Below are 27204 nucleotides of genomic sequence, written 5' to 3'. Positions count from 1 at the left end.
CAGGCTGTACAATCAGGCTGTTGTGGTCAGTTTTCAAATCCTCAACTAAACTCCAGATGAGGTTGATGAATTACTGTGTGTCTTATTCTTTCATTTCTGTTTTGGGGGAAATATCTGGCTCTCACTTAGATGTCTTTGTCATAAAGATTTGATAAAAGCATCATTGACAGTTTTGTTTTCAATTTATATGGATAAATAACGTCCGTTAAATATTTTCAGAAATTGTTTGACTCCTTAGTATCGGTATCTGATTTGGAGCCCCAAAGTCCATATCAGTCGGCTTTTACAGAGAAGCTCTTTAAAACCTTAATGAACTGCAGATTTAGAAAAAATGTCTTGTCCAAAACAATTACACGAATCTGTGAAAGTAACAAGTCTGGGAAAGTGTTACTTATGAACCAAAAATGCACTTAATTACCTTCATCCTGTCCAAACCCAAATACATCTGAGTAATATGAAAACGCTGCACTACCAGTCATACCAAATGTATGCAGTATGCCTTTGAAAAGCAGTTCCCATTCAATATGAGCCATGTTTACTCCAACCACTGGAAAATCTTTCAGTCTGTCTGATGCGAGTAGGAGACAGTGATTCTCAGATGTCTGTCCAGCCTCAGGCGCCGGGCCGATAAATCACACACTTCACACACTCGGCAACCTGTTGTGGATAAAGACACACACACTGTGCCCGAAAAACAAATTGAACTGACAGGGCATTTCAGCAGAAAGAGAACAGTAGAGCTCAGGGCTCACTGAACTGTGCCTAGTACAAAACAACCCCAAATATGTACTTATTCCTGAGAGCTAATCCAGGGATGGCTCTGCTTATTAAGGTCATTTAGTTAGAAATGAAAACCAATGTGTGAATTTACAGGACATTGAGCGTCTTTGCCATATTTTCAACTCTTGCACAAATAAATCTAAACCTCTTCTGAATGACAGTGACAACCCTTCACTTGTTTCTGTGGCAATTGGACAAGATGGATACATACATCTTTACATAAGACTTGCTGCCATAGTGAAAGTGTGAGTCTCTCATATGATCATGAAGTTTGAATGATTCTCAATCTTCTCCAGTCTTTAAATCAAGTGTCAAATTTGTTCTCACTTCTTCCCTGATTTGTGTCAGTTGGATTTTACTGCAGTCGTCAGTCACTGTTAATGCCAATATTGACAATAGTCCCTAGTTAGAATTCTCCCTGAATATACAACATGTTATTTCCGTTGCTCTGGGTCTCTCAGTCAAAACACTAACAATAGAATAGAGTTTGATGATGTGGTGAAGCAGCGTGGGCTCATGGGAGATGCTGCCATTGCTTGTGAAAATCCACCTGATGGGACCCAGGCCCAAATGATGTTCATGGATGAGATAATGTATCAATTCATTTTCCCTTCCTCATCTGTTGTTGGTGCCGGGAGTTATAGCATAGACAGACAAAACTAAAGAAGAAGCAGATATGATGCAATTAAAAGGCGACCATAATGAAACGACCCGTTATCTTGAATAAAAGTGGAATTGTCATTGATGGAAACATTCTTTGGATAATGTAAACACAGTTGAGAAAATATATAAACTAGGTCTAGTCATGTTCACACACATGGAAAAAGAGAAGCATCACAAAGAAACATTTAGCCGCACTGCTGTAAATTTTTCAAAGTTTTGAGGAGAACAATTTCGGGCCGCCATTTTCATGAAAATGTAAATCAACCAAAACCTAACCGTGAGCAGACTGAGTGTTGGTAGATACGGCTGCGTGCTTTAACGTCTCCCATGAGTATTCGCATATTTCCTCCCAGCTAAAACAGCGGAGCACCATCACGTAACTGACAGGAAACGTAAACCATCTGCACTGTCACACGCAAAACATTTATTTGTCCACACTACCTGCAGCACACACACACCAACTCTCAGTTAGATGACTCTCCTTCAATAAAGATCCCAGGAGGAGCAGATAAGGAGATATGCACCTCGGAGAGTGTGTTGAATTTACTGCTTTTTTAAAACAATGGTCACGTAAACACAAATTACAGGAAACTTTTACGGCCTCGCATGCATCATGAAGAAAGCATTCAACATTTGACCCTTGGACAGTTAAAACCACAGCTGGGATTTATAAAGGAGGAGAGAAAAGGTGCCTCACTACCCCCAGTGGAAATTGGCATATGGAGTGGGTTTACGGCTGAAACATACCTTATTCATCAGCTTGTTATTTTTACTGCTTACTATCAACGACTTGATTCAATGCCAACGCGAACCAAAGCTGCATTAGTGCAATATCTGGAGCTGAAATCAAGCCAGGCCCAGTAAATACACTGATGTGTTCCCTCATATCTCGGTTCCTCCTCACTCAGCTCCCACCCTGTGATCCTCTCAACATTACTTGTGTCTGTTCTATTTTCACTCTCATCTGAGGGAATTGCACGGCTTTACAATTGCACATGACCCTAAAGTTGAGCTGTCGAAATTCAGGGGTAGACGTGGAGGTGGATTGGTCCAAAAGGTCCTGCATGATAGGCTTTTCGTTTCCCAAATTCTTGACCCGGGGTCTCCTGTCATCTTTTATCTCTAAGCCCCTAATGCACCCATTGCAACCTGACTGATGAGTGTGGATTCACCACAAGGACACATGCACGCGGTCCCTTGAGAAGCAAAACAGACCTTTGAGCTGAAAGAAAAAAGGAAGAATCCAGATGAGGTCCTTTTAAGGAAGCAGTTCTGTGTTTTGAGAACCGGGAACAAGGTGGATTTAGACACCATTTAAGTCTGTGTTATGTTTTTGGAAATAATGGGGAGAATATTAATACTACCACCGCAAATAACAAGAGCTTTCGCAAAAATGTGACACTCAAATAGAATAGCAGGAGGTAAATATAGCACACTAAGTAGCAAATATGGAGCAATTTGAGACAGCGTTTTATTGGGTTTGAACTCTTTGGACCGAAGGCATCAGGATTTTGTTGCCATTTAGGACGAACAACAAGCATCTGAAGACTTCCTGTCTATGAGAGATGAACTACCCTCAACATCCCGACAAAGATTCTTTCTGTGTAAACAGGAAGCTCGTAATCTGTGCTCTTGTTCAAAAAATTAAAGAAGCACAGTGAAAGAAGGAGGAGGATTCATTTACAGAAGGTCACAGCTGATGAATCCTGTACCACGTCCTGTCATTTTATATAATACTACTGTGTAATTGCAGGCTTTTGTTGTTGTATTATATAAATCTTAGGGGAAAACCACCCGCTGGTAGATGAGACACCAGCAGCTCAGATTGTGCAGTTTTTGAAATATAGCTCAGTGTGTATGAGTCCATCCTTGTGGCAGAGGAAGTCTCCACATGCTTCCTTCAGCTGATTTCATCACTGAGCCCAAAATCAGAGGAATTTCTTTACTCGGCTGTTGTTGTTGGATCTTTTATTTTTAGACAAAGCCCCTGATAAAAACTAAAAACACAAATTTGTCAAATCCACCTGATTTGTACGGGAAGGTTACATCGCTCCCGCCTATAAACAAATTTCCTCTGTATATATTTGCTCCACTTCCTGTGTGGTGGATCTCGCCCAATTTTACAGGAAGCAGATTTTGATGCTGACGCAACGTCATAAGCTAATATTAACAAACGGGTCAAATAGAGGGAAATGACGGCGGTGGAGTCAAAGAGAGGTGGTCATGGAAGCGTTGTGGATGGCGGTTTGATGAAGCGACCTTTTGTGTTAACTTGGTGTGGTTGAGCACAGGCACCTTCAAATTATCACATTCTGACCACATACATGTTTAACCGGGAAACATGGCGAGAGAAACTCTTTCACTGCGGCCACCGAAGCGATGCGGCCGAGGGACTCTGGAAACATTTCTGCCCGGCATGCTTTGCTGCCAAAATCAACATGTCGTCAAATCTGCCCAACCTCTGGTCACGTCTCGATAAAAGCAACAACGACGGATTTACTTCGGCGACAACAAAGTAGAACTAGGACTCACGAGCAGCGATAACCACAAGTAATACCGCACTTCCATTTTCAGTGCAAATTCATGAACTTCACGAGGAATCGTTTTGTTTTACTGTAACAAAAGCCTGTCGGAGTCTGTGCTCTCCCAAAACAAGCCTGTGGAACTGTTGAATGTTCACTCTGGCATGACCATGTAGGGAAATCCTGACCAAAATATTACCCCGAGCTAAAATTAACCTGGGTAGCTCTTCCTTAGTGTCCAGTTTATACTATCAACATACCTGCAGACCAAGCATTCAGACGAACGTATCTATGTCGCAGCGTCTATGACATTTTACACTTGATTTATCTTAACAGTGCACCCCTCTATTATTTTTGTAATACATTTTTTTCATTGTGTTCTGTATAAATACTGCGGGTGCTGCCATGTGTAATAGCAGACAGCTGGGTTTCATTAACTCCCTGCTATATACTTCATTGTATCAGCTCTCTTGGCCCGAGCTAAATGAAACCAGGGGAACAGCATCAAGGGAATTGCATGTTTCTATTGAACTGTAAGGAGGCAGACAAAGCCGGCAGTGTGGCAGCGGCCCAGCTCCGGGTTTCCACGTGCCAGACACTGCTCTGGGACTCCTGTCTGTCTTTGGATTTCAGTGACAGGAACTCCTGTTTTTGCTTTGCTTTCCAGAGCTTCCTGTTTGTCTGTCGGGATCAGACTTGGGTCAAACAGTAAGTGTAAACAATTATTCACGTTCTTCTGGCCTGACTTTGAGGACCAGATTAAAGGATTTAACCACATAACACACCTCAAATGATGTCATATAGGCTGTCAATCACTGATAAGAGTATCACAGTGTCGGTGAGTTACATCATTTTAATCGTACAGATCTTTTTACATTGTCGTTACATGGTATGAGCCACAGCTCCCTGTCCGGCACTGAATACACTGAGGGAAAGCAACAAGTAAAATATCTGTTAAAACAGTTTCCCTTTGTTTGTTTGTTTGTAAGCAAGACTACAAAAAACACAACTGAACGGATTTCTATAAAACTTGGTGCAAGGATGCAGTATGGGCCAGGAAATAACCCATTAAAGTTTGGGGAGGATCCGGGAATTTGTTTTATCACATTCTTCAACATTGCGAAAGAGTTACTCAAGACTTTCAATGTTTTCCCAGACGGTGATTCATGGATCAGGCTCCTTTAGGCACATTCATCAATGCCAATAAAATCAATATCTTGAACATTATCTGTTTCCGATCAGATCAAATTCCCCAATTTCAGAAATGACCATTTGTGGATACAAGCAGCATGTTAGATAAGCTGAAATGACATTAATGAACTTGATAATGCACCCAAACACAGGACAGATTTATTCTCTTTAAATTACAAAAATGCAGTTTATCATTTGTCTTCCCGGATTTGTTTTTTAATAAAGGATATAAAACATTGATTATCCAGCCAATTGAGCCCAAATTAGCCTTAAACATTATTGCCTTCCAACTTAATTTCCAGAGATAATCCTACAAGTATTCTGGTTCCTCATTTTACTTCATAGAACATAATTTCTCCATCAACCCGCGCTGAAGCTCTCATGTAGTGTTGTACTCAAATCCAACATGTCGGCATAATCTAATTTTTCCATTCAGTCAACGGCAACTGGAGACTTGCAGATGCCATAAATGCATTTAGCTTTCACAAATAGATATTCATCCTGCAGATGCCTCATAACAACAGCAGTCTTCAGAATAAAGTTTGATGGAGCTTTAAATACTCCGCTGGTGCCAAGCGAGCGTTCGGGGGACATGAGATATATGGGACACACACTCAGTGGGATATAGGCCAGAGGAAAGTGAGCAGGATACTTTACATGCTAAATTAAACAGACAACTGTTACAGGCAGGGCCCAGGCTGCCTATTTTAGCTCCTCCACGGAGACCCTGCTGCATCTACAGCGTGGCATCATGCCACTCGTGACCACAAATGGAAGTGGCTCTTGGCACGAGTTCAAGGCTCACGTGTGCTGCGACCGCTGGAGGACAAAACACGTCCACGACGATGGATGAACCGCCAAAAATGTAAACAAACCATGAGTTGCGATCTGGGAAAAAGTGCTGGACGTCCAACAGAGGAATACTTAAACCGTGCTTACCGAGACGGGCGATAAATCAAAGTGGAGTGAGCTGTAAAATCCAGCCTGCAGCCAAAGTGCATGTGACACAATTGATAAGGAATGTTTTATTGTTTGGAATAAGATATACAACACTCTGTAATGTTGACATTACACCTGCTGCACTGGTAAACTAGGCGATCCAATGATAAACTCCACTTCACACAGAGTATGCATAGTATAGAACATGATCTTTTTACTTTCACCAAGGACGTTATGTTTTCATCTGTTTGTTGTTCATCTGTTTTGTTTTGAGTTAGAAGGATTTAATTAAATAATAACTACCTTTTGTGGATGGGTGGGTTATGACCGATCATGTAAAAACCCGGATTGGTGCAGATCAGGACGCAGAACTAGGACTTTCTTACATTTTCTCTAACATTGCGTGATAAGCATTTTCGTTGATTTCTCAGAAAACAATTTGTATATGTGCATTTGTTGACGATCTAATAAAAAATGTTGATGTAGTAAATTAAAATGTGGTTTCATAAGGGCACTGTAGGCCTTGGTGGAGATATGTCCTGAGAGTTTTATTAATCTGGGCTAGAGTCTTAAATCTTTAGATTACGTTAATCCTAATTTCCACCAACTATTGTAGTGTAAATGGTAAATGGACTGCATTTATATACAGTGGCACCTTTCTTGTCCAAGTTGGTACAGTGGTTAACAGTGTTGCCTCACAACAAGAACGTTCTTGGTTCAAAATCCCTGTTTGGCCAGGAGTCTTTCTGTGTGGAGTTAATATGTCTGCAAATTGTTAATTGGAGATCAAATTGTGCGTAGTTGTGAGTGTGAATGGTTGTGTGTCTCTGTATGCTCGCCCTGTGACTTGCCGGTGACCTTGTTAAGGGTGCACCCCTTCTCTTGCCCAATGTCAGCTGGGATTGGCTCCAGCTCCACTGCCCCCATTAAAGAATTGTCTCTATGAATAGTCTTAGTGACCATTCAAAGCGATTTACAATACAAGTGAGTCTTTTCTATCTCACATTCACCCAGGGGCAATGGATCAGTGTCTTGCCCAAGGCCACTTGGAAAAACCCACCTTCAGGTTAGTAGACGACCCACTCTCCCTCCTGAGCCACAGCTTTTCCAGGCTTTTGTTCTCACTGGCACTATAATAAAGTTCAATTACTGAGGTATCCGCTTGCACGTGAATAATTCTACAAACATTCAATCTATTTCACTACAACTGCTTCGCCTCACACAATAACATGGAAAACCAAAACCATACTATGGCACACCAACAAAACAGAATTACTTAAAACAACACATTCAACTGAGGAATTTCCCCCAAACAGTTGATGATTCGATTGCTAAATGACTCATTTCCATCTCACGCACAGCACCTCTGGTTATCGGAGCCCTAATCATTCTTCAGTCATCACTTTTAGGAACTATTCTCCCTAATGTGAGCTACAACTCAAGTAAAAAGCCTGTGTGGAGTTTATTTAGCTATAAATAACCAAACAAAGTCCATCTGGAGGGGCCGGTATGCTGTCAGCCGTTGCCAACGAAAACATGTTTAAAATGATCAGAAAGACTTGCATAATTTCAGAAGGATTTAATCCAGGACAAAAATGTTAGGATTGAACTTTTACCTTCTGAGCTCTGTGAATGTCTCCTGATAAATTCTTTGTGTTCTCGACGGTGGATGATTTACTGAGTGGCCCGTCCAGCTTTTTACTCGATGTCAGATGGTTTCAGATCAAGCAAAAACGACTTTAAAAAAAGTGCTTTATTAACTTTGCTGTTTCGCTGAGGTCGATAAAAAGTGTTTAATTTAAAAAGTAAACAATCGGGGGGGTCGACAGATGGTCAGAGCAGTTACAAACGTGAGCGTGGCTCAGAATAGTTAGTGCCTTATGCCTCCAGCGGCCCCTCACGCATCAGGGCCGGAGCAATCAGCCCTGACGTGAGGGTTTTCCATCAGCAGTGCCAGCACGCAGCCCCTGTTGACACAACAGCAACCCACCGCCCTGCTGTGACGCCGCGGCCCTGTGTTTTTCACTGCATGTTTCAGCTGTGAGCAGGGAGGAGGGGGCGTTCAGGCCGCCCCTTCCACCACCCCCTGCCACCCACCCTTAAAGATGGCAGGCAGCTGGTTTCCATTAGCATACCTCTACTAGGGAATGGGAAGAACTGGCTCATGTGGGCAGGACACGAGAATATAAATGATGCAACTGGTCAAGCAGACGTGACCCGAGACAGATGTGGGACTGATTATGGTGATCCTTCCTTTCTTCTGTTATCACGATAGGTCACTACTCTTCATACATAAACCAGTCATTCAGCCCGTAAACACGTCTGGTAAGGTTGTGATTTGGGAACCACACCTTCACCATCCTGTGTGGCTTTTCAGTCTTTGGTAGCTCTGGGAATCTTGCTTTTGTTTTTTTTTTGCTGCTGAGCAGGTGGAATGTGTAGATACATGAATACATACAGTGAAAACAATCCTCACGGCTGCAGCTGCACTTCACACCTCAGTCGAAGCCAATCAAAATATTCCCACAGAGGAAAGATGTAATGTTGTCTGTATGAAGTCAGCCCAGAAAATGCTTGTCATCTTTAAATGTAAATATTTACAGAATATTTAAAGTATAGTTTAGCCTTTTGGGATATATTAATTTGACTTATGGCAGAAACCTTTGAGGGCATGGGGATCCACACCAATACAGATATTTTAAGAAACAAATTCTGCATTCAGGCCTCTTGTCCTGATACGTGAACAGCGTTTTTACAAATGCCTTCCATCAAGTCACAGCTTAAACTTAGCATCACTGCAACAATTTACAAGCAGGTTCCTGACTCGCTCAACATGACTTGGAGCACAATATTTCTTCCTCAGTATTAGACGGATCAGTGATGTCGGTTTTAACACTCCCTACTGGCATCCTTGTTTGAGCATTTGTAAATGAAGGGAAAAATATCTGCAGTAGTGCAGACAAGACTTTAAACGAAAAGGTTAATTATCATATTTGTCTCTTTAATATAAAGCTTAATTCAGGAGATAATTGATGTAGGTTTATGTAAAGGCTGGAAACATGGAGAAACCAATTCACGTTGTTTTGTGCAAAGATAACAAAAATACACCTGGTGGAACTTTTAAAGGTCACTAGTTATATCACGTTTACTTCATTCGTACTAAGTATGCTCGCCCAGAAAGGTGCAGCATATAGCTTATCACAAAACTTTACCTCTAGACAAACGTTTCACCGTTTCCAGTCTTTCTAAGCTAACCATCTCCCAGCTCCAGCTTCATAGGAACAGACATAAGGGTGGCATCAGTCTTTTATTTCCCAGAATTTCTCCAATAAACAACCTTCTTCTTTAACGAAATCCAGGTGCAACTTTATCGAGCAGCATAAGAGCCTCAAATAACCAACATAGCTGCAAAATACGGCTCCTCACTGAAGCCGTTGTCTGCCTGATTGATGGCACTTAAAGTTCAAGTGTGTTTATTTCACCGCCAGGAAGATGCCACAGATAGGTGGCAGCTACGAGGAAAGACTGAGCGGAAATTCACTCGCCCACCCACAAACCTGAGGGTATTTGGTTCAAGTGTTGAAATGTCCGATTTACTTTGAGTAGAACCTCCACTTTACATGACTTAAACCCTCCTGTTAATGTCCTCTGTGTTGAAACTTAAATGAAGAGAAGAGAAAATTGCATTTGAAAGGTGCCATGCAGTTTTAATGAAGAGTCTGGATAAACACAGTCCAGGCTCTGCTGAATGAACCTTGATACTGGAGTGTGTGATGTGCACTCATTACAGTCTGAATGGTTGAAGAAGAGAGGCAGGCCCGTGATGACAGCCTCAGCCCCCCCCCCCCCACAGTTCGCAGCTCAGCCTCCCACGGTGAAAGTGCCTGGAGAGGACCGTTAAGAGGGAAATGTACAGGCCTGCAGCGGGCCTCTGTATTACAGGAGGTGATACATACATGGTGACCTCAGGACCAGGACCCACTGTGGCCACTCAACCTAATCACAGAGGAACACAATGGAGGGACTGTGCAATGACAAAGAAGAATCTGTGTCCTGTTTCTGCAGACCCACAAATGAGCCGCATGGTTTCACGAACCGCCAACTGCCTGACTGTTACCTTTAACCTAACTCAGCAGGGGGACACAAATAACTTCCCAGCAGAGGCCTGCTCATCTAACGCCTTCACTCTTACATCACTATGGCTCCTTTCAGACGTGCACTGAACTCCGGATAATGTAATAATTATCAAAAGAGATTTTGAATCAGCCTCAGCTTCATTGTTCCTGAATGCTTTCTGTGTTGTTGTAAACATGTCTGACCAGAGAATCTCCTGCTCATATGTGAAAGGCAAACTCAGGCGAAAGTCGACACCTCATTGTGTGGACTTTCTCCTGAGTTCATGTCTGAGAAAAGGCGTATGGGATGTGTGACATCTTGACATTCAAATATTTTCCACTTGTTTTTAATCTGTGTAAACGTTTAGATGTAAACATTAAGACTACATGAATAAATAAAGATGAAACACAGAGCACATAAGCAAATAATTCATATCACTGATCCACACTGCGGAGTGAGAGCACTCAAGGTCGTGGGAAATGAGCGGACGACCCAACACAAGCTCAGCAGACGATCTACGCGTACCTTGACGTAGGCAGTGTAGGGCTGGCACTGCTCCCTGTTGATGTCCAGGCTGAGCTGCTGGCTCATCTGGCTGATCTGAGATCCACTGTGAATGAAGTAAACCCGCGATGGCTGGCTCTTCTGTCGCTTATCCACATCAGCCGTCAAGTTGTACAGCAGCTCTGAAAAGAGACAGAGACGCTGTCACACACGACATCGGCCGACAGCAGCGGCTCACTCAGCGGAGATAATCTTGAAGTACGCAGGGTTTCGGTTTTCTGCTAAATGTGATAAATGATCTCAAGTGCTGTCAAATTAGAGGGCAGATGGGATGTGTCCTGGTCAAATCATCTGATATGACTTGAGATTAACAGGAGCTCTTTGTTCTGTCTTGCCTCAGAAAATTTGAAGCAATTTCAGTCAAATTAATGTAATTTCCCCATAGGTTTCCTACCGTGATGAATTTCGATTTCATCTGAAGATCTTTCATCTACCGAAACGTAAACTATTTTTAATAATGTTAGCTCATGCTAGGATGGATACTGACAAAGTGCTCTTATATTTAAAAATAGGCCTTTGTGCAGATATTTCGGTAGCTTAAGGTAAGCAGACAAGGATTAACCAAAAAAGGGAAATGAATTTTCCAACCGGTAGAGCAGAACTTCTATTGCTGTGAAAGAAAACATCTCAATAATTACATTCCTGCAGGTCCCACCCCTGGCTTAAGTGACGCTGAGACACTAAATCTATTTTGAAATGAGAAATCATGAGCATGATGTTAAACATTACTAATGTTTACGAGAAACCCATATACGGGCCTCTGGCCATTGAAACCCAGTTCTCTGAATGAATCAGCCTCAGTTTGTAGTAATTGCATCAAGAGGGTGTCATACTGGTAAAACAGTGGGAGGGGCAGTGCACACACTCCAGTCGGACCAAAGGCTACTGTTTCCTCCCTCCAACAGAGGGAACGCCATGAGCTCACTACAGAGGAGGCAAGGCAAGGTTTCATTATGGGAGTCACCAAACACATAGTGCTACATTTTCCATGGCGTTCGCCAGACGGCTAAACAGAGAAGCTTTATTCCTATGAGCCGGGATGTAGTCATTATGTAATGGCAGGACTCCTGCTCCCCTGGGGGCGGCTCCGGGTGACCACACCCAAACACTGGAACAGGACTGCACCTCAGCCATCAACAGGCACCGCACCCAAGAGCCAGTAAGCAAAGGCTGAAGGGCAAAATATCGGCCATAAGCAGTGACAGTCAACGACAGCCAAGGTCTAACCACACTGAGGGTGTGACCCTATGATCATGCTCCACACATTTTCCTCATTTAAATGACCGTCTAAATGTTATGAATTTCACTTTAGCATTAATGCATCTGCAGGTGCAGGATAGAGCAATGACAAGTGACTACGGAAGTTTTGAAAATCACTTTCAAAATTCACTGTGCCAACAAGAATTAGAACGTCAGTATGTTTGGACGCTGGTCACCGACATATATTTTAAGTGATTTTAAAATTTCAGGAAATTTATACCGTGGTCTTTACTTAAAGATTGGCACCATGACTGCTTCACAAACCCAAGCATCTCGATTGCCACCTCCTCCATATTAATGGATGATACATGGGCCAAACTACAAAGTCTAAACATATATAAATATAATACATTTTTCTTAAAGATGGTTTCTGTCAGTCTAGGTATCACACTTGAGTATTTACAGTAGGTTTTGGTTTGATTGTATTGATTTCCCGCAACACAACGCAAAAATAGGGTGAAATGTCATGATTCATGATTGGTTCTCCAAAATGCTCAAGATGATGGTGTTTGTATTCAGAATATTTAGGATAGTGGGAGAAAGTGGAGACATACCATTTATATTAATATACACTCTTTGGGTGGACTGTAGCTAGCTGTAACCCTTAGCTTAGAGTCTTTATGTCATAAAACTCTCCAAAATAATAAGAATAATTAGCAAATTATTCAATATATTAAATAATATTTCTTTAAACCCCAACTTAAATATGAATTAAGGACTTTCTATCACAGTGGCCTGCATGTTTCTTCATCTCTCCTCTATACCTATCTGTCCGGGCAGCTGTCTTCCCCGGAAGCGCAAGCAGACGGTGGCGTTGAAGCAGTTCAGGTTGTGGTGGCCCTCGTGGCACTGCGGCACCGAGATGTTGATGGAGACAGGGAGGAAGATGGAGACGTCCACTGTAATGACAGGCCGGGACCTACGACCACATCAGCCGCCACAGGAACACGGTGTGGGAGATATCAGACATTTAAATGACTCGGGCAGAGTAGAAAAAAAACAGGTCTGTGTCCAAGAGTTCGATCCAGTCACTCACCTCAGCAGCACCACGCTATCTGCCATGAACGCTCCAATGGTGACATCTAGAACAAACACATGAGCATGATGGATTAATAAGCAACCACAAAGAAGATATGATCTGCTGACAGCACTCTTTACACCTGCAAATCCCAAACAATGCACAGAGGTCTTTAACTGTCATGCCGGCTCGGGCTGGAAGTCAGCTGTGGAATGCAGTAAACAAGATGCCTCTATCATGAGTCTGAAACTCTGCACTTACAGCACAATGACAGCCTAAAACCAGAAGGGTACAAAAAGTAATATTTAATCATCCTTTTTCCATTTGTTATGTTTTTACACAATTTCCCTGACGCTCTCTTCCAGTATGATGTGACTTCACCTGCGTAACCGTTGCCGTCCATGTCCACGTTGCCGGAAATCGACTGGCCAAACATCTGCAGACCAGGGTTAACACTGCGCCCAGACAGTTTCTGCAACAGATGATACCAGCCTTCAAACAACTCGTGAGCCAACACGGACACAAGCACATTGTGTAATGTGTTATTTTTGGGTTCAGTTTTTTTTTTTTTCATACATAAATCATTGCTTTTACAGACTTGTAAAAAATAACACATGTGGTATCTCAGCTTGGCATTAGGACTGTAAACAGGGGGAAAGAGCCAGCCTGGCAGTTTCCTGAGCTCAATTAATAGATGTATTTTATCTTGGTAGTTTAATGTGAGCATGAGCAAGTGTAAAAGAGACAACTATTGGTTTTACTAAAGAGAGAATAACAATATGAGATTTATTTGCCTTCTACTAAAAAACACCATGACACTATTGTTGCTTTTAGACATGCATTTTCCAGGAATTTTCCAAGGGGTGTCTTTGTGAAAAATACCAGAACTGAAAAATACCAGAAGAATACAACTACCTAAAAAAAAAAAAAAAAATGAATTGCCAGGTTAAAAAAAGATCTACACCCAGAAGACGCAGACAAAGATGTCAAATTGGAAAGATTAACAACTATTTTGGTGATAACAAAATGTCCCAGGAGTTGTCTTACCATTGAGTACTTGCTTATTATTCCAGTGGCGTCCCCGTGGTAGATATAAACAGCTCCCCCGTAGTCGTCCTCTTTAGGTGCTCCTATGGCTACGTCTAACAAATAAAGCACAACAAGTGTTTCTGTGTAAAAGCTGGAACAGAAATGAATGGGTACACAAATGACTTTGTGTGTTTGTTGGTATGTGTACACAAGCCTTCATTAAGCCTGGGCCAGTGCCTGGGAAACAAGCTTTTACAGTAAGACTCTTAATAGACAATTATGTGATTTTAGTGGCAATAAAATCGTGTGCGACCTCTGAGAAAGTGGAAACAAGACTATAAAGTGCTGGCGAGGGCAATGAAACAACGTCTCCTTATCCCATTTCCACAAAGTCCATATGTAAACGTTCTTTTTATAAACCAACACACTTCCACGCCATGTGGTGCAGCAGAAACTGTAGAAGAACCCAAAATATCCGACAACAATCAACTCATTCTGTGGAAGTCGAACTATACAAGTCTTTTGTTGATGGTGAAACCGAGTGTATAATATTATTTCTACGGTAGTTCTTTCAAATTGAATGGCAGCAGTTGAACTATAAATAATATTTACAGTCATCGAGCAAGTCCTTCGACACTTTGAGAGTGATGAGTTACGAGATGAGTTGTACTTCCCAGCTGCCATCTTTCCCTACACACACACACACACACACACACACACACACACACACACACACACACACACTGTGCCAGGCTGCAGGCCTTGAGGCATATCTCACACGGAGATGAAACCAGGCAGCAGCTTCCAGCTTCCAGTTTCCAGGCCGAGAGGGACGCCAAGTCAAATCACCGGGGAACCAGACACTGTAAATGTGGGTCTCTGTGTGTGATGCTAATTTGGATTTCATCCGGATGAACCCGTGCACACCCTGGCACCAGAGGGCAACATTTCCTACAGATCCCCTGATGGAGCAGGGTAATCAAAACTAAATGATGGCACCTACTGGGAAACTCAGCCAGCCAGCGTTTGCCTATTGGCTGATGTGAAGAACATAAAGTGTGAGACTTTATTAGTCTCCTGAATTCAGAGGAAATGGTTTTGTTGCATGAGTACGGGACAATAGCACCGACCGCTGTTACAAAGTGGTTGCCTTTGCCTGGGTTGTAGCTTCATAGACCACTAGAGAGCCGTAACAAGCTTTATACCTATAAAACAAGGCCCCCGACTTTGCTTTGACCTCTCACCAGTGGCTAATAATAGTCTGCATGCCCACAGATACTTCAGGACAATGCCAATTGTTCTGCATCTTGGGAATGTTTTGAAACTTTTCCTTCAAGGACACTTATTTTGTGCAGCAGACGTTGACGTTGGAAGGAGACTTTTCAAAACAGCCAATGCCATGGTTGTGGTACTATACAAGTCATTTGTTTTAACTGGAATGATGCATGATAAATGTGCTTCTTTTCCTTACTTCCTATTACATTATTAATCTCCTGACCACTAAAATCATTTTTTGGGGGGGGGGTCACGACTCACTGGCTGGTCTTTGATGTTGATTTGCAGTTTGTGAGTATGCCTCTGTGTTCTGTTTGGACCGCCAGAAGTTCTGTATGAATTTGTAATATTAACTTTTCTATTTTATATATCTGAACTTTTAGTTCCGAACTCATTGGCTCGTACCATGAGATCCTCGAGCAGAGGCCTGCCATCTGTCCCAGACTCTCGGCTGAAAACTAAAGGAGACAGAACCTTTGCAGTCAGAGCCCAGAGGCTCTGGAAATCGGCTTAAACAATAATTGGTTTTTAATCCCTCCTGAACACTTTTATCCTGATTTTACCTCAATTTTTGAACTGGCTTCTATCTTTCTGAGTCTTTCATAACTTGATAACCGTTCATCATATCGGCTTTGCACTGGGCTTGTGTATTGTTAAGGGCCAAGGGAAGTACAGTGTTGAATTAGGTGCAAATCTGAGACATGATAAGTTCTTATTAATAAACTTTGAATAAACAGGCGACCAGCGCTTCACAGTAGTGGCGGCTGGGACTCACAATGTAAGTGATGTTGCGTACTGAGTCGAGCTTCACCGATCTTTGAATTAACAGGTGAAAAGCTCTTTTACAAGAAAAATTACCCAATAGCCCATGTGATAGATTTGGAAAATAATTAAGAATTGAATCATATTAATATATAATAAAAGGTCTAGCAGTTAGTTTTACAAGTGTCACTTTGTACTGACCTTGATACCCATCGTCATCTATGTCTCCTATCGCAGCGATGCATTCTCCGAAGTGAGCATTGAAAGCGCTGTCGCCGGTTAAAACACCGCCTTCCTCCATCACTCCCTGAGAACAGAAGCAGGGGAGACAAGAGTTTATACAGAGCTCACAGATGAAAGAAGAAAGGTCCTACAGTTTCCTGCAGCAGTGAAATGACTGCAGCTTCTCACAGATAAACCGATTTGGCCGCGGCTGCAGACAGTCAACTTTTATATAAACAATTTCACAACCAAACAGACAGAGAGTCCTGCAATAACTCATAAATATAAGCTGCACAAACAGTAGCTCTGTTCTTAGTCGGTTAAATTATCTCACCGCTGAATCACACATTGCGCAACTGTTTTATTCTATGAAAATGATAATAAATACAGGAATAAATCAAACAGGAGCAAAGCTAAAGATCAACAGTGTGCGAAAAGTAACAGTTCCGACATGTACATCTGCGTGGAGAGAGACAGAGAGAGACTGCAGCAAGTCAATCTGTGCGTCAGGGTATCAAGTTCCCCGCTGACCCACAGATCCCACTCACGTTGCCCTTGCTGAGGTACACAGACACCTGGCCCTCGTCCCGGAGCTGGCTGTGCATGGGTGCCCCCACCAGCAGGTCCGACAGGCCGTCCTGGTTCAGATCAACTGCACACAATGAGGAGCCAAAGTAAGAGCCCATCTGGAACCAAGCCGAGCCACAGAGCAATGGGTCAGATCACAGACACGTCTCCTTCAGGTTAAACAGTAAAAATATACCTTCTGACTTTACCCCCTTAAATAGAAACATACATATACTGTATACTGTATATATATATATATGCATTTATGATATATATATATATACAAATATTAAAGGAATATAAACACAACATATGTCTTCAAGCTTTCATCCAGGAAAAGTCGGGGCATCATCACAATCATTCATCATTAATCATAGAAAGGAGACATAGAGTCATTCCAACATAAATATAAATGTTCAGACCTGAAATCAGATATAAAAATAAAGAAGAACTAAAAGTACACTTGCTGCTCACGTCTCCCTGCACTGCTCACATCTTGTGTCCAAATCAAGACAATAACCTGCGTCTTTGTTACCTCTGCCAAGGAAGTTATGTTTTCACCCCTGTCAGTTTTTTTTTCGATTTGAGTGTGAACAGGATAACACAATAACAGTGTCACAGAATTCCACAAAACTTGGTTGAAGGATACGGAATGGGTCAATGAAGAGCCTATACAATTTTGGCCCAGATCCAACTATTCATAGATTTCTATGTGTGTGTGAAACTTGGTGCAGCTTGATTGAATCCAAGGGGACTGGTGGGCATTGGCAGAGGTTTGCTTTCCACTGAGTGACGCTCTAGTTTACCCTGAATGAGAAGCATTAGCCATCTCCCCGGATGTGTTTTCTGGCGAGTGCGATGCTTCTTTAAATCACTGTTACTGCATTAAAGCGCTTAAAGGAGAAATAAACACAGCAGCTCGGACAACAAAGCAATTACGCCGCTGTGTCTGTACTGTATCTGAAGAGTTGACTACACAATCCCTGCGGCGGATACGGTTAAAAACAATGCTGTTGTACTGTTCCTAACAATAACCTCAGTGCAAAATATGTGCTGCGTAGTGATTGAAAACAGATACGAGACGAACCACATCCGAGCTCATACCATTTTCCCTGAGGCCTGAAAACTCTTCACCAGGGACCCACCGTCGATCTTGAAAATGTAAACCTGTGTCGGAGAAGAACGAAAACAAAAAAAATCACTGCAGCAACCAACGAAAAATGAGGACTTGATTTCGACCGCTGGAAATGAAGAGAAGAGATGAACTCCCTACTTTTCCACTGCCGCTGTGCTGGGGCGCCCCTGCAGCTATGTCTATCACATTAGGAGAGGAGAAGTGTCCCGCTGTCACAGCGTAGCCTGCAGACACGGAGAGTAATCACTGACATATCCTTATACATAACACCCTCAACACAAAGAGTTCCTCAGTGACTGTCTTCTTACCCAGGTAGCTGTATCTGTGGGAGTCCACGTCTTCTTTGTTTGGGCTGTAGAAAGAGTCCGAGGTCAGGTTGTACACCTTGATGGTCCCGGTCCAGTAGTAGGACCCCGGAGCCCCCATCACCACCAGCTCCTGACAAAGAACAAACCCAACATTCATTGAGTTTCACCTTCCGTGTGCCTGGCCTTCTGAAGAGGGAGGGAAAAAAAGGGAAACCCTGCTGGGTGCAGGTCTGGTTACCAGTGGCCACAGACTGGTTTGTGCTATCTGCTCTAGACCACATCTCCAGACTTGGCATGCCAGCTGAAGCTTTGATGTGACGAGCACTTGGGAGCAGACGGACGGCTGTAAAATTAGCTGTTCAGGACTTCTTCTTCTTGTAACGGGCCTAGGCTGTGACTATTAGGATGCCCTGTTTCTGCTGCGGCCAATAAAAGGTGCTGTGTTCCCACTGGAGCACGTCGCGTCACCACCGAGACCTCCCGCTTCACACAAACAACAGAGGAGAACGCAGCAAGCGACCTGACTCAGCAGGATGCGTTCAAACATCTGGGCACCACCAGGCGGGTGGCCCACGGTTCAGACAAGGATACGGTTTAACAGTTGGACATCTTTTCTTTAAATTCTCCGCATTCTTTTCTGGGGGGGGGGGGTCATTCAAATACTTTAACAGACCAACAGTGACATTCTCAGGCGGCAAAAGAAGAAAGTGGGTGTGAAGATTTCTCTCTGGTTTTAAAACAGTGGGTTCATTGTGGAAGCCAGCGTCTCCAGGACCTTTTTCTCTTTGGAAGACAAACGTCTATTTACAGCCTCCTCCACCTGACGACTGTTGGAGTAGATTTGAATAAGAAGGCGAACCCGGGAATTCTTATTTTTATGGAAATGAATGGAGAGATGTAAATAATAGTGTTTCCATTAATCTGCAGATTTTTCACAATTAATCATCTGGACTCAGATAACAGTGAAGAAAAGTTACTTTTCCAAAGTAAAAAGAAATGTGTTTAAAGGTCTTGTTCAATCTGTCCTACAGTTCAAAATATTCAGTTTACATTACTAAAACCGGAAAAGATACATAAGTGGAGTTTCTTTAATTTGCTTTAATGGATTGAATGTTTTTGAGGAGTTTTCTGCTCAGTGACTATTCTATTCACTATTTTTCTTTTCTTGACTTTAACAAGAGGTGAACTTAAAAAGCTGAACTAATAATGTAATGTAATATAATTAAATCAAACTTCAATAAGTCTTTCTCCCCTTAAGGGCCATGTCCAAGCCCCAGGACACATTTTTACATTACTGTAATTTGAGACTTCAAAAAAAGGTCTTTGCAGAACATGCTTCACATGAGAAACATCAGGAAAGAATCATAACGCTAATGTAGAGAAAATAAAATGTCTAAAGTGATCAAATTTAAATTTTTCACATTTTAATTTATGCCTAATGTGCACATTTTTTTTCTTTCAAACTAAATTTGCTCAAAAAAAACTCTCAGAAGTTAAAACTATTTGACCTTCCTCTCGCCCTCTCTGCTCACTGCACCAGCTGCTCTTTCTAGACTTCTTACACACAAACATGTGAAAGGTGTTTTTCAAAGATACAAAATACCAATAATGAGTCTGTGCTTTAGAAAAAAGAGAATCTCTTATATTCTTGAGCACTTGAATCGCGCCAGAGTTCAGGTGAGACCTTTGTAGTGTTTGTGCCTGGGTTGGTCTCCAGAGCGCTGACTAACATTTATGTCTGACTGTAAAATTCAGAACAAGGAAGGAAAGAAATTCCCCTCAGCTCCATATATAACATATCTGAATATCCTCAGAAAACCAGAGAGTCAAAGTCAAGAAGGAAAAAAAAGGTTCTTTGAAACATCAGGCATGTGACAATATTAACGGAGATAAAATGAGTCTCCACATAGAAAGTAAAGAATATGAGAAAAGGCAATACTTTCTTTCAAACCTTGATATGAAAAATGCAAAGAACAGAACATGAATGAAGCTGTGCCTGAACTGCTGCATTCACCAAACAGTGATCTGTCTGATGCAGCTTTATACCAGTGAGCAGACAGCAGAGCTTGGATAATGACAACCATCACACGGATTAAGAGGATGAACAAGCAGTGTTACTGACCTCTGTGAAAACTCCCGCTATCCCGGCTTGGCACGAGCCGTGCTCTTCCCCATACTTCTGCTTATAGTCTGTAAGAAAAAAGAAAACCACAAATTATTTCTCTGCGCTCGGGCCAGCGTTTACTGGAGTTTTTTTTTTTCCTGCATTCCATATGGAGCTAGTCAAAGTCCCTGGTCCCATCCAAGAGGAGTCTGGGGTGCAGAGAAGCAGACTTAGAAGACCTCTTACTTAAGCAAGGGGTGTGTGTGTGTGTGTGGGGGGGGGGGGGGGGGGGGTTGACAGTGCTCTCAGGTTACAAAAATATTGAGTTTGGATCAAATGCAGTAAATATAAAATGCAAAGTCTGCTTAGCTTCTCCTCGGTTGGCAACAGGAGCTACGGAAGGAAGTGAGTTCCTGACCTGGGAGCACAATGAAGGTGTAGAACAGCCTTTGGTAAACAGCTCTTAGTCACAACATATGTGGGAGGACGTTTGCATGAGTCAGCTCAAAATGTTACACGCAGCCTATTTTCCAAATGGAAGCTGTCTTTAGTGTCGTAGAGTGTGACCGGAGGAAAACAACCTGTGGAACGAATGGATTTGATTTGTTACAGTTATAAAAAACAATCCGAGTTTTAGTCGCGAGTAAATCTTTTCTTATAAACACATGTCTTCTGGAAAATCCTATGAAAGCCTGTGCTCATACAAATGCAATTATGCTGTAATTACATCTTTACAATAATATTAATGTTCAACTTTTGCAAAAAGTTGTGTTGAAAATAGAAACTCTGCAGCTCCATTGGACAAATGTTCATATATCTGGTTAAATAAACTCCAGTATGGTGGGAGCTGACTCCTGCCAGAGAACTCGTGTTGGACTGAGAATGAGAGATCACACCTCAAGGCTCTCGTGGTATTGGTCCTCTGTGCCAACACACCAATCAGAGGCCAGGAGCAGATGTGATGGTGCTGGCTGTAAAGATCACGTGCCGTAATAAAACGTAAACACAGAGGAGGATAAACAGGTGAAAGTGGCGCTTCCCAAAGTGGAGGTCTGGAGCTCTAATGGGGTCCCAACAGAAATCTGTGTGGTCACAAGACTATTGTAGGAATAAGAAATAAACACAACCTGTCGATATGTCAATATGTAAATGAGCAAAGACCCTCGAACCCTCGTCCCTGGCGCGATTTCCTTTTCCCCCCACAAACTTATTTTATATACAACCTGTCGTAATTTTCCATAAAACTTGGGTGGAAGGATGGAACATAGAATTTCTCTTTTTGAGTTCATATTGGTTGAAGTGAAGTGACGTCGAAGGGAACTGTACCTTCGTAACAAGGGATGAGCGGTTTGCTCCGTCCCTGAAGCGTTGGAGGAATGATGGAGCAGTATCCATGTGGAAGGATGTGCTCTGAGTCGTAGTAGACGTTTTTCCAGCGGTGAGCACAGGCCTGCAGGAGAAGAACACAAATTCAGACAACATGCTCGCTCTGTAAACACAAACATTTCAGACTGCACGCCAAGTGATTAGGCCCCTTCCTCGCCGGTCTGGAGTCAGAGCGTCTCTGTGGCTGTCAAACCATCATTAATGAGAGGGGGGGGGGGGAGTTAAAGCCCATCCATAACCCTGACCATAACAGCCACGGTCTGTGGTGTGAATATCTCAGCCTGGTGGCCTGAGAGCTGGGTTTCTCCCACTGGATTTAATGTGCAGCGAGAAAATCTTCACATTAACATTTGTGTTTTAAATGTTTTCACTTCGAAACAGCTCTGCCGGGTTTTTGCAGGCAACTCGAGAAGAGAAATAGAAAAAGGAAAAAAAGAAGCGCTGAAAGATCAGAGAGGGAACAAATTTAGAACTTAATGTGCTGCCGCTAAAACAGGGTTTACATTTCTTATTTCTGGAGTATTTCTTAAAACAATATTTTATAAAATGGAACATTTCACAGAGAAGAAAGCAAAGGGGGGGGGGAGAGAAATGTAGACCAGAGGACAAGCTCGGCACAGATCAGGCCACGTACAGTATAAGTGTGAATGTGGTAATAATTTAGTACCCGGGGGGATAGTGGCGGGGGCTCCTGTGGCTCGGGGGACACTTCATTTCCCCCTTCACTGTTTAACTCCCCTACTCGGCCTCCCACACACACACACACACACATACACACAAACAAACACCACACACACACACTTACACAACCAATCCAAATGAATAAAAGAGTTTGGGGCGCACACAAAGCGTCAGATGTCTGGAAGCAAGACGCTATGTTGAGAAACAAACGACAAGCTTGGCCAACAGTAGGAGCGACGCCACCATGAACTGTTGAGTAGAAGCAGATCCTTCTGAGAGAACAGACCAATCAGCTGATATAAACATAGCTGAAGAAGAGATTCCAGCAGTTGACAGGTTCTGTCGAAGCAGCACATGGAGACTTCCATGGCTGGAGTATCGTATCGGAGTAATGTTCTGCCGTTGTCACATAAAGAACTCGCCAATCGCAAACAAGGCCTTCGCCGAACGTCCAAATTAAATCACCACTGCACACATCTGCCGAGCAGCCAGTTTTTCTCCTGTTGCACGGGAACGTGAGTCCATTCACATGAGATAAAGAAAAAAGGAAAAGGAACATGTGGCTCTGGGAAGTCACGACCTATTCATTTCTCATACCTCTCTATGGGCAGCCAAAGAGTGTGCACGTAACAGCTCGCTGTTACACATGTCTGCGCTCTAATCCCAAAGTCTGAAAACTCCAAGAAGTCTGCCGACTTTCTGACGTACCGACTGACAAGTAAAACCGAAGGTAACGGTTTGTAAATCCTGCCAATACATTCCACCAGGGGGGGAGAAAAGAAAAGAAGGGAGCAAGGACACACATATTAAAAGGAATAAGGGCTGAACAGTTACCTCAACCTCTTCAGGGGAAAGGATTCCTGTGACTGCCAGAGCTGGAGGTCAATCAGTGAAGGTATTCAAGCACATTCACACTTGAAGGGCTCAAGAGTCGTCCAGTCCACCTTCAAAGTGTCATGGGATGCCTCTTGCTCCCTCGCTGCCCATCGCAGGAGACCAGGGATAACCTTAATGAAAGGCTGCCCTTAGATGGGACCACCGCGGAGGGGCCACAGCCTAAACAAACTCTGCCAGCTGCCCTGTGATCTCTGAGCAAACACCCAGTGAAGCACGTCTGGGATTAGCACCACTTTACGTCTGATTTCCTCTTAACGCTGCTCTCCTTTATGACCCTTTTTCCTGGTTTCATAAGCAACAATCTACTTTTGACAAACCTCTTGTTCCACTGACTCGTCCAGCTCCCAACACGAGGTGAATGCTTCACAGTGTTATGTAACCACGCCGCACTTTCCAAATCTGGCTGGCTTCAGCTGTGACTCCAGCTCTAAGTATGCAAAGAAAGAGTTGAAAATCATGGACTTCCACTCTGCTTGTAAGCATGTGGCACAGAATGGAAGCAAAGGCCTTTTTGTTGCTGGAGACGGGTTGTAATGTTGAGAGCAGCTGTGGTTTAACGGTGCGGTTCATGGTAAGACGTTTGTTACAATGATGTTGGTATAATCGGGCCGGCTTTTGAGGGGCATGCATGGTTCATATTAAGACTGCCTTGCTGAAGTGGCGGCAGCGGCGTTTTTGAACTCACCAGTATTTGCCCGTTGGCTCTGTCCTGCCGGGCCAGGCTGACTCCCATCCACTCGTTGTCCCTGTCCCCCTGGCACGTCTTCCCACACGACTCTCTGGGATTGTTTCCTGAGAACACAAGGAGGGTCAGGATGGAGGACATCTTGGAGCGAGTACCTTGTTACTTGTCGGTTGTTGTCAGCTTTCTGAGCGCTGGTCTTTATTAGTCGTTCCTGCTGAACTTGCAAGTTTACACAGTTGAACATGTTCACTCAAAGAGAAATAATCTATCATGACATTAATTAGAGCTGTATGACTTTAGATGTTTGAAGAAGATATCGATACCAATATAAGAAAGTTGAAGAAGTCTGATAACTGATTGATACGCAACACAAAACTTTTTTATTGGGGTTCCTAGATTACTATCTTTACAACTAAGTTATCTGCATGTTCTTTTGTCAATCAATCAATTGAGTGTCACCTTCAAACATCATAAAGCTAGAATAGCAGCACTAGAGCACATAACTCCGCCAAGGCCTAACAGTCTCCTTAAAGAAAGAGATAAACAAAATTCCTGGATCCGACCCCTGATCCAGATCCACAGCACAATGTAACTTAATTTTCCCTGAACCCATACCACGTCCTTTTCTTTTAAATCTGTTCAGTGGTTTTTTGTGTAATCTAGCTCACAAACAAACAAAAAAACAAACAGAGGTGAAACCTAAGCTACTTGAGGGAGGGAAAAAAGCTTGCCCCAATTCCCTTGAGCCAAATCAAATGACTTCACATCATGTTTTCTCCCAACAACATTGAAAAACGCTGAAATATTCCTTTTACAATAATGTTCACACAAACACAAGCTGCAAACTGTCCCCTTAGAGTTTGGAATTCCTGCTTAAAAGACGATTGTAGTTTGTTTTTGGACAGCCGAGGAAATGTGGTCTCTCAGTATGTTATTAGATTCCACTGACCCGTCAAGGTTATGCTCCTCTGACCCATGATTCACTGGTCACAGCAGCACATGTGGTCCTTGCCTCTTTCTCTCTTGGTGATACATTGACAGAGCACGGGGTTAATATTAAAGCCATGCGTGCAGCCCGGCTTTTTGACCACAAAAACGGAGCTTGGGGGGGTGCTGCTACTGAACCTTTTGGCTCATGTGCTCGGAAAATATTAGCAGGGGCATAAATCATATTTATCATAATATTTATGGACTTCTGCACACAGAACACTCTTGTCTCTTGCATGTCCCCATTATCGCAGGTTGAGAACTAAAAAAGGAACAACTGTCGCTCTGTGAAAGAGGAGAGAGAGAGAGAGAGAGAGAGAGAGAGAGAGAGAGAGAGAGAGAGAGAGAGAGAGAGAGAGAGAGGGAGAGAGGGAGAGAGAGAGCGAGGAGCATAAGGCTGTATTATTCTGATAAAACAAAACAGATGCTGGGGGGAGTTTATACACAGAGTGGACGAGAGAGGCAGCGTGTGAGTGGATAGCGAACTATTCCGTGTGTGTAAAGTATTAATTTCTGCACTGTTCAAGCTGTGTGTGAGGGTGGGTGACCTTACATGTGTGTTTGTGTGTGTGTGTGCGTGAGCGTGCGTGTGCGTGTGTGTGCGTGTGTGTGTGTGTACTGCAGCTCCTGATAGTGAACTTTTCTGTGTGTGTGCGGATAGGGAACTTTTCTGTGAATTAAGTGTTAATTTCTGTACTGCTGCTGTTGCTTTTGTGTGTGTGTCTGTGTGTGTGTGTGTGTGTGTGCGTGTGTGTATGTGTACTGTAGCCCCAGATAGTGAATCTTAGTTTAGTGTAAAGGTTTCAGTTCTGTTTCAGTTGTGTGTCTCTATGTTCGTGTGTGTATGTGTGTACGTGTGTGTGTGTGTGTGTGTGTGTGTGTGTGTGTGTGTGTGTTGGTGTGTGTGGCTGTGGCTGTGAGGCTGCTGTGGTGATGCTGCGGGCTGTGGTGACTGACCTCTGCCCAGGTCCATCTCTGTGCAGCGGCGCTCCGGGTTGCTGTGAACCCGACACTTGAACACGGATCCAGGAGAGTGCACGGAGCTACTGTAGGTGGAGTTCGCTTTCGGGGCTCCTACTATCACCCTGCACACATGAGGAAAGTTTTCATTTGATAGAACATTAAACGGTGCCACTGCAGAATCTACTGCGCACAGGAGAAGTTAAAGTACAGATTACGCAAGGTTGGTTTACATGCACTGGCTGAGGATGCATCCCAAGTGCAAACATGTGTTCTAAAAGTACAAATTCATGATCATTGATAGAAACTTGCATCATTTCCAGTAACAGCACAACATGGGACTCACCAGCGTGTGTTGTCATGATAATGCTCCAGCACCGAGTATCCAAAAAAACTAGAATTTGGTCCGCGGAAAACTAAAGGATGTTCTAAATCTATGTTGTAAGAAGAAGCAGCTGAAATAAAGAGACAGACGTGAAAAACGTTTAGTACTCCCGTGTTTCGTCCCCGGAGAGGAGCCATCCCTTTGCGCACCGTGCGTAAAAACGCGGTTAAAGTCTCCAAAAAGAAGAAAAGGGAAACAATGAGGAGCAATTGCCAACACTTCAGAGTTCGGAGCTGTGAAAAACTATCTTCCCCCTGGTCTGAGACAACATGCAGGCTGTGATGGCATGAGGGAAAGCCGGAGGAGCAGAGTTAACGGTCCGGTAAATAACGGTGCGTCAGCTTCTCTCCATTCTGTGTCAATCTGAGAAAGTTGCAGCTCGCAGGCTCCTGTCGGGGAGATAAACGCAGTCAGATGTGTCAAAAAAACACAGTGAGGGAGAAGAGGATATATAACAACTGAAAAATAAAAGCATAGGAGCTGAGGGGGCGGCGCGGGTTTTATTGTGAAAGGGACCAACCGGACCGTGTGTCTTCACTGTGGGGACCTGACGCTGGTACCGAGGGTCAGGGGGAGACGCGGAGAGTTTTTGAGGCGCAAAGCATCACATTTCAGTGGAGAGTCAAACTGAGACGTGAGGGCGCGCTGCCGCCACCTAACGTTTACCACGAAGAATTAACCAAACAATGGTTATTGTTTTATTCAACACGTCACTGATTTATCCTCAAGAGGAGGAACCAAGGGTTTAATAAAGTCCCCCCAGCGAGG

General features: G+C 43.2%; 1 protein-coding gene across 1 annotated transcript in view; it reads right to left on the bottom strand.

Moving 5' to 3' along the window:
- itga9 (integrin, alpha 9) overlaps positions 1-26824 on the bottom strand; it is a 50796-nt gene extending 23972 nt beyond the window's left edge. The window contains exons 1-15 of the mRNA XM_062400789.1: positions 26398-26824; positions 26049-26176; positions 24105-24211; positions 21782-21905; positions 20474-20541; positions 18352-18481; positions 18182-18267; positions 18013-18075; positions 16890-17027; positions 16321-16426; positions 14101-14195; positions 13435-13525; positions 13072-13117; positions 12800-12954; positions 10737-10897 (exon numbers count right to left, since the gene is read on the bottom strand). Of these exons, the coding sequence (XP_062256773.1) occupies positions 10737-10897; positions 12800-12954; positions 13072-13117; positions 13435-13525; positions 14101-14195; positions 16321-16426; positions 16890-17027; positions 18013-18075; positions 18182-18267; positions 18352-18481; positions 20474-20541; positions 21782-21905; positions 24105-24211; positions 26049-26176; positions 26398-26573 (1674 nt within the window). The 5' untranslated portion in view covers positions 26574-26824. The remainder of the gene's footprint in view (positions 1-10736; positions 10898-12799; positions 12955-13071; positions 13118-13434; positions 13526-14100; positions 14196-16320; positions 16427-16889; positions 17028-18012; positions 18076-18181; positions 18268-18351; positions 18482-20473; positions 20542-21781; positions 21906-24104; positions 24212-26048; positions 26177-26397) is intronic.
- Between the last annotated feature and the right edge of the window lie 380 nt (positions 26825-27204).

The sequence above is a fragment of the Platichthys flesus genome, chromosome 12, assembly GCF_949316205.1.
Source record: "Platichthys flesus chromosome 12, fPlaFle2.1, whole genome shotgun sequence".
NCBI classification, from domain to species: Eukaryota; Metazoa; Chordata; class Actinopteri; order Pleuronectiformes; family Pleuronectidae; genus Platichthys; species Platichthys flesus.
Note: the sequence above shows the minus strand (reverse complement) of the source record. Positions and strands in the feature narration are given on the sequence as shown.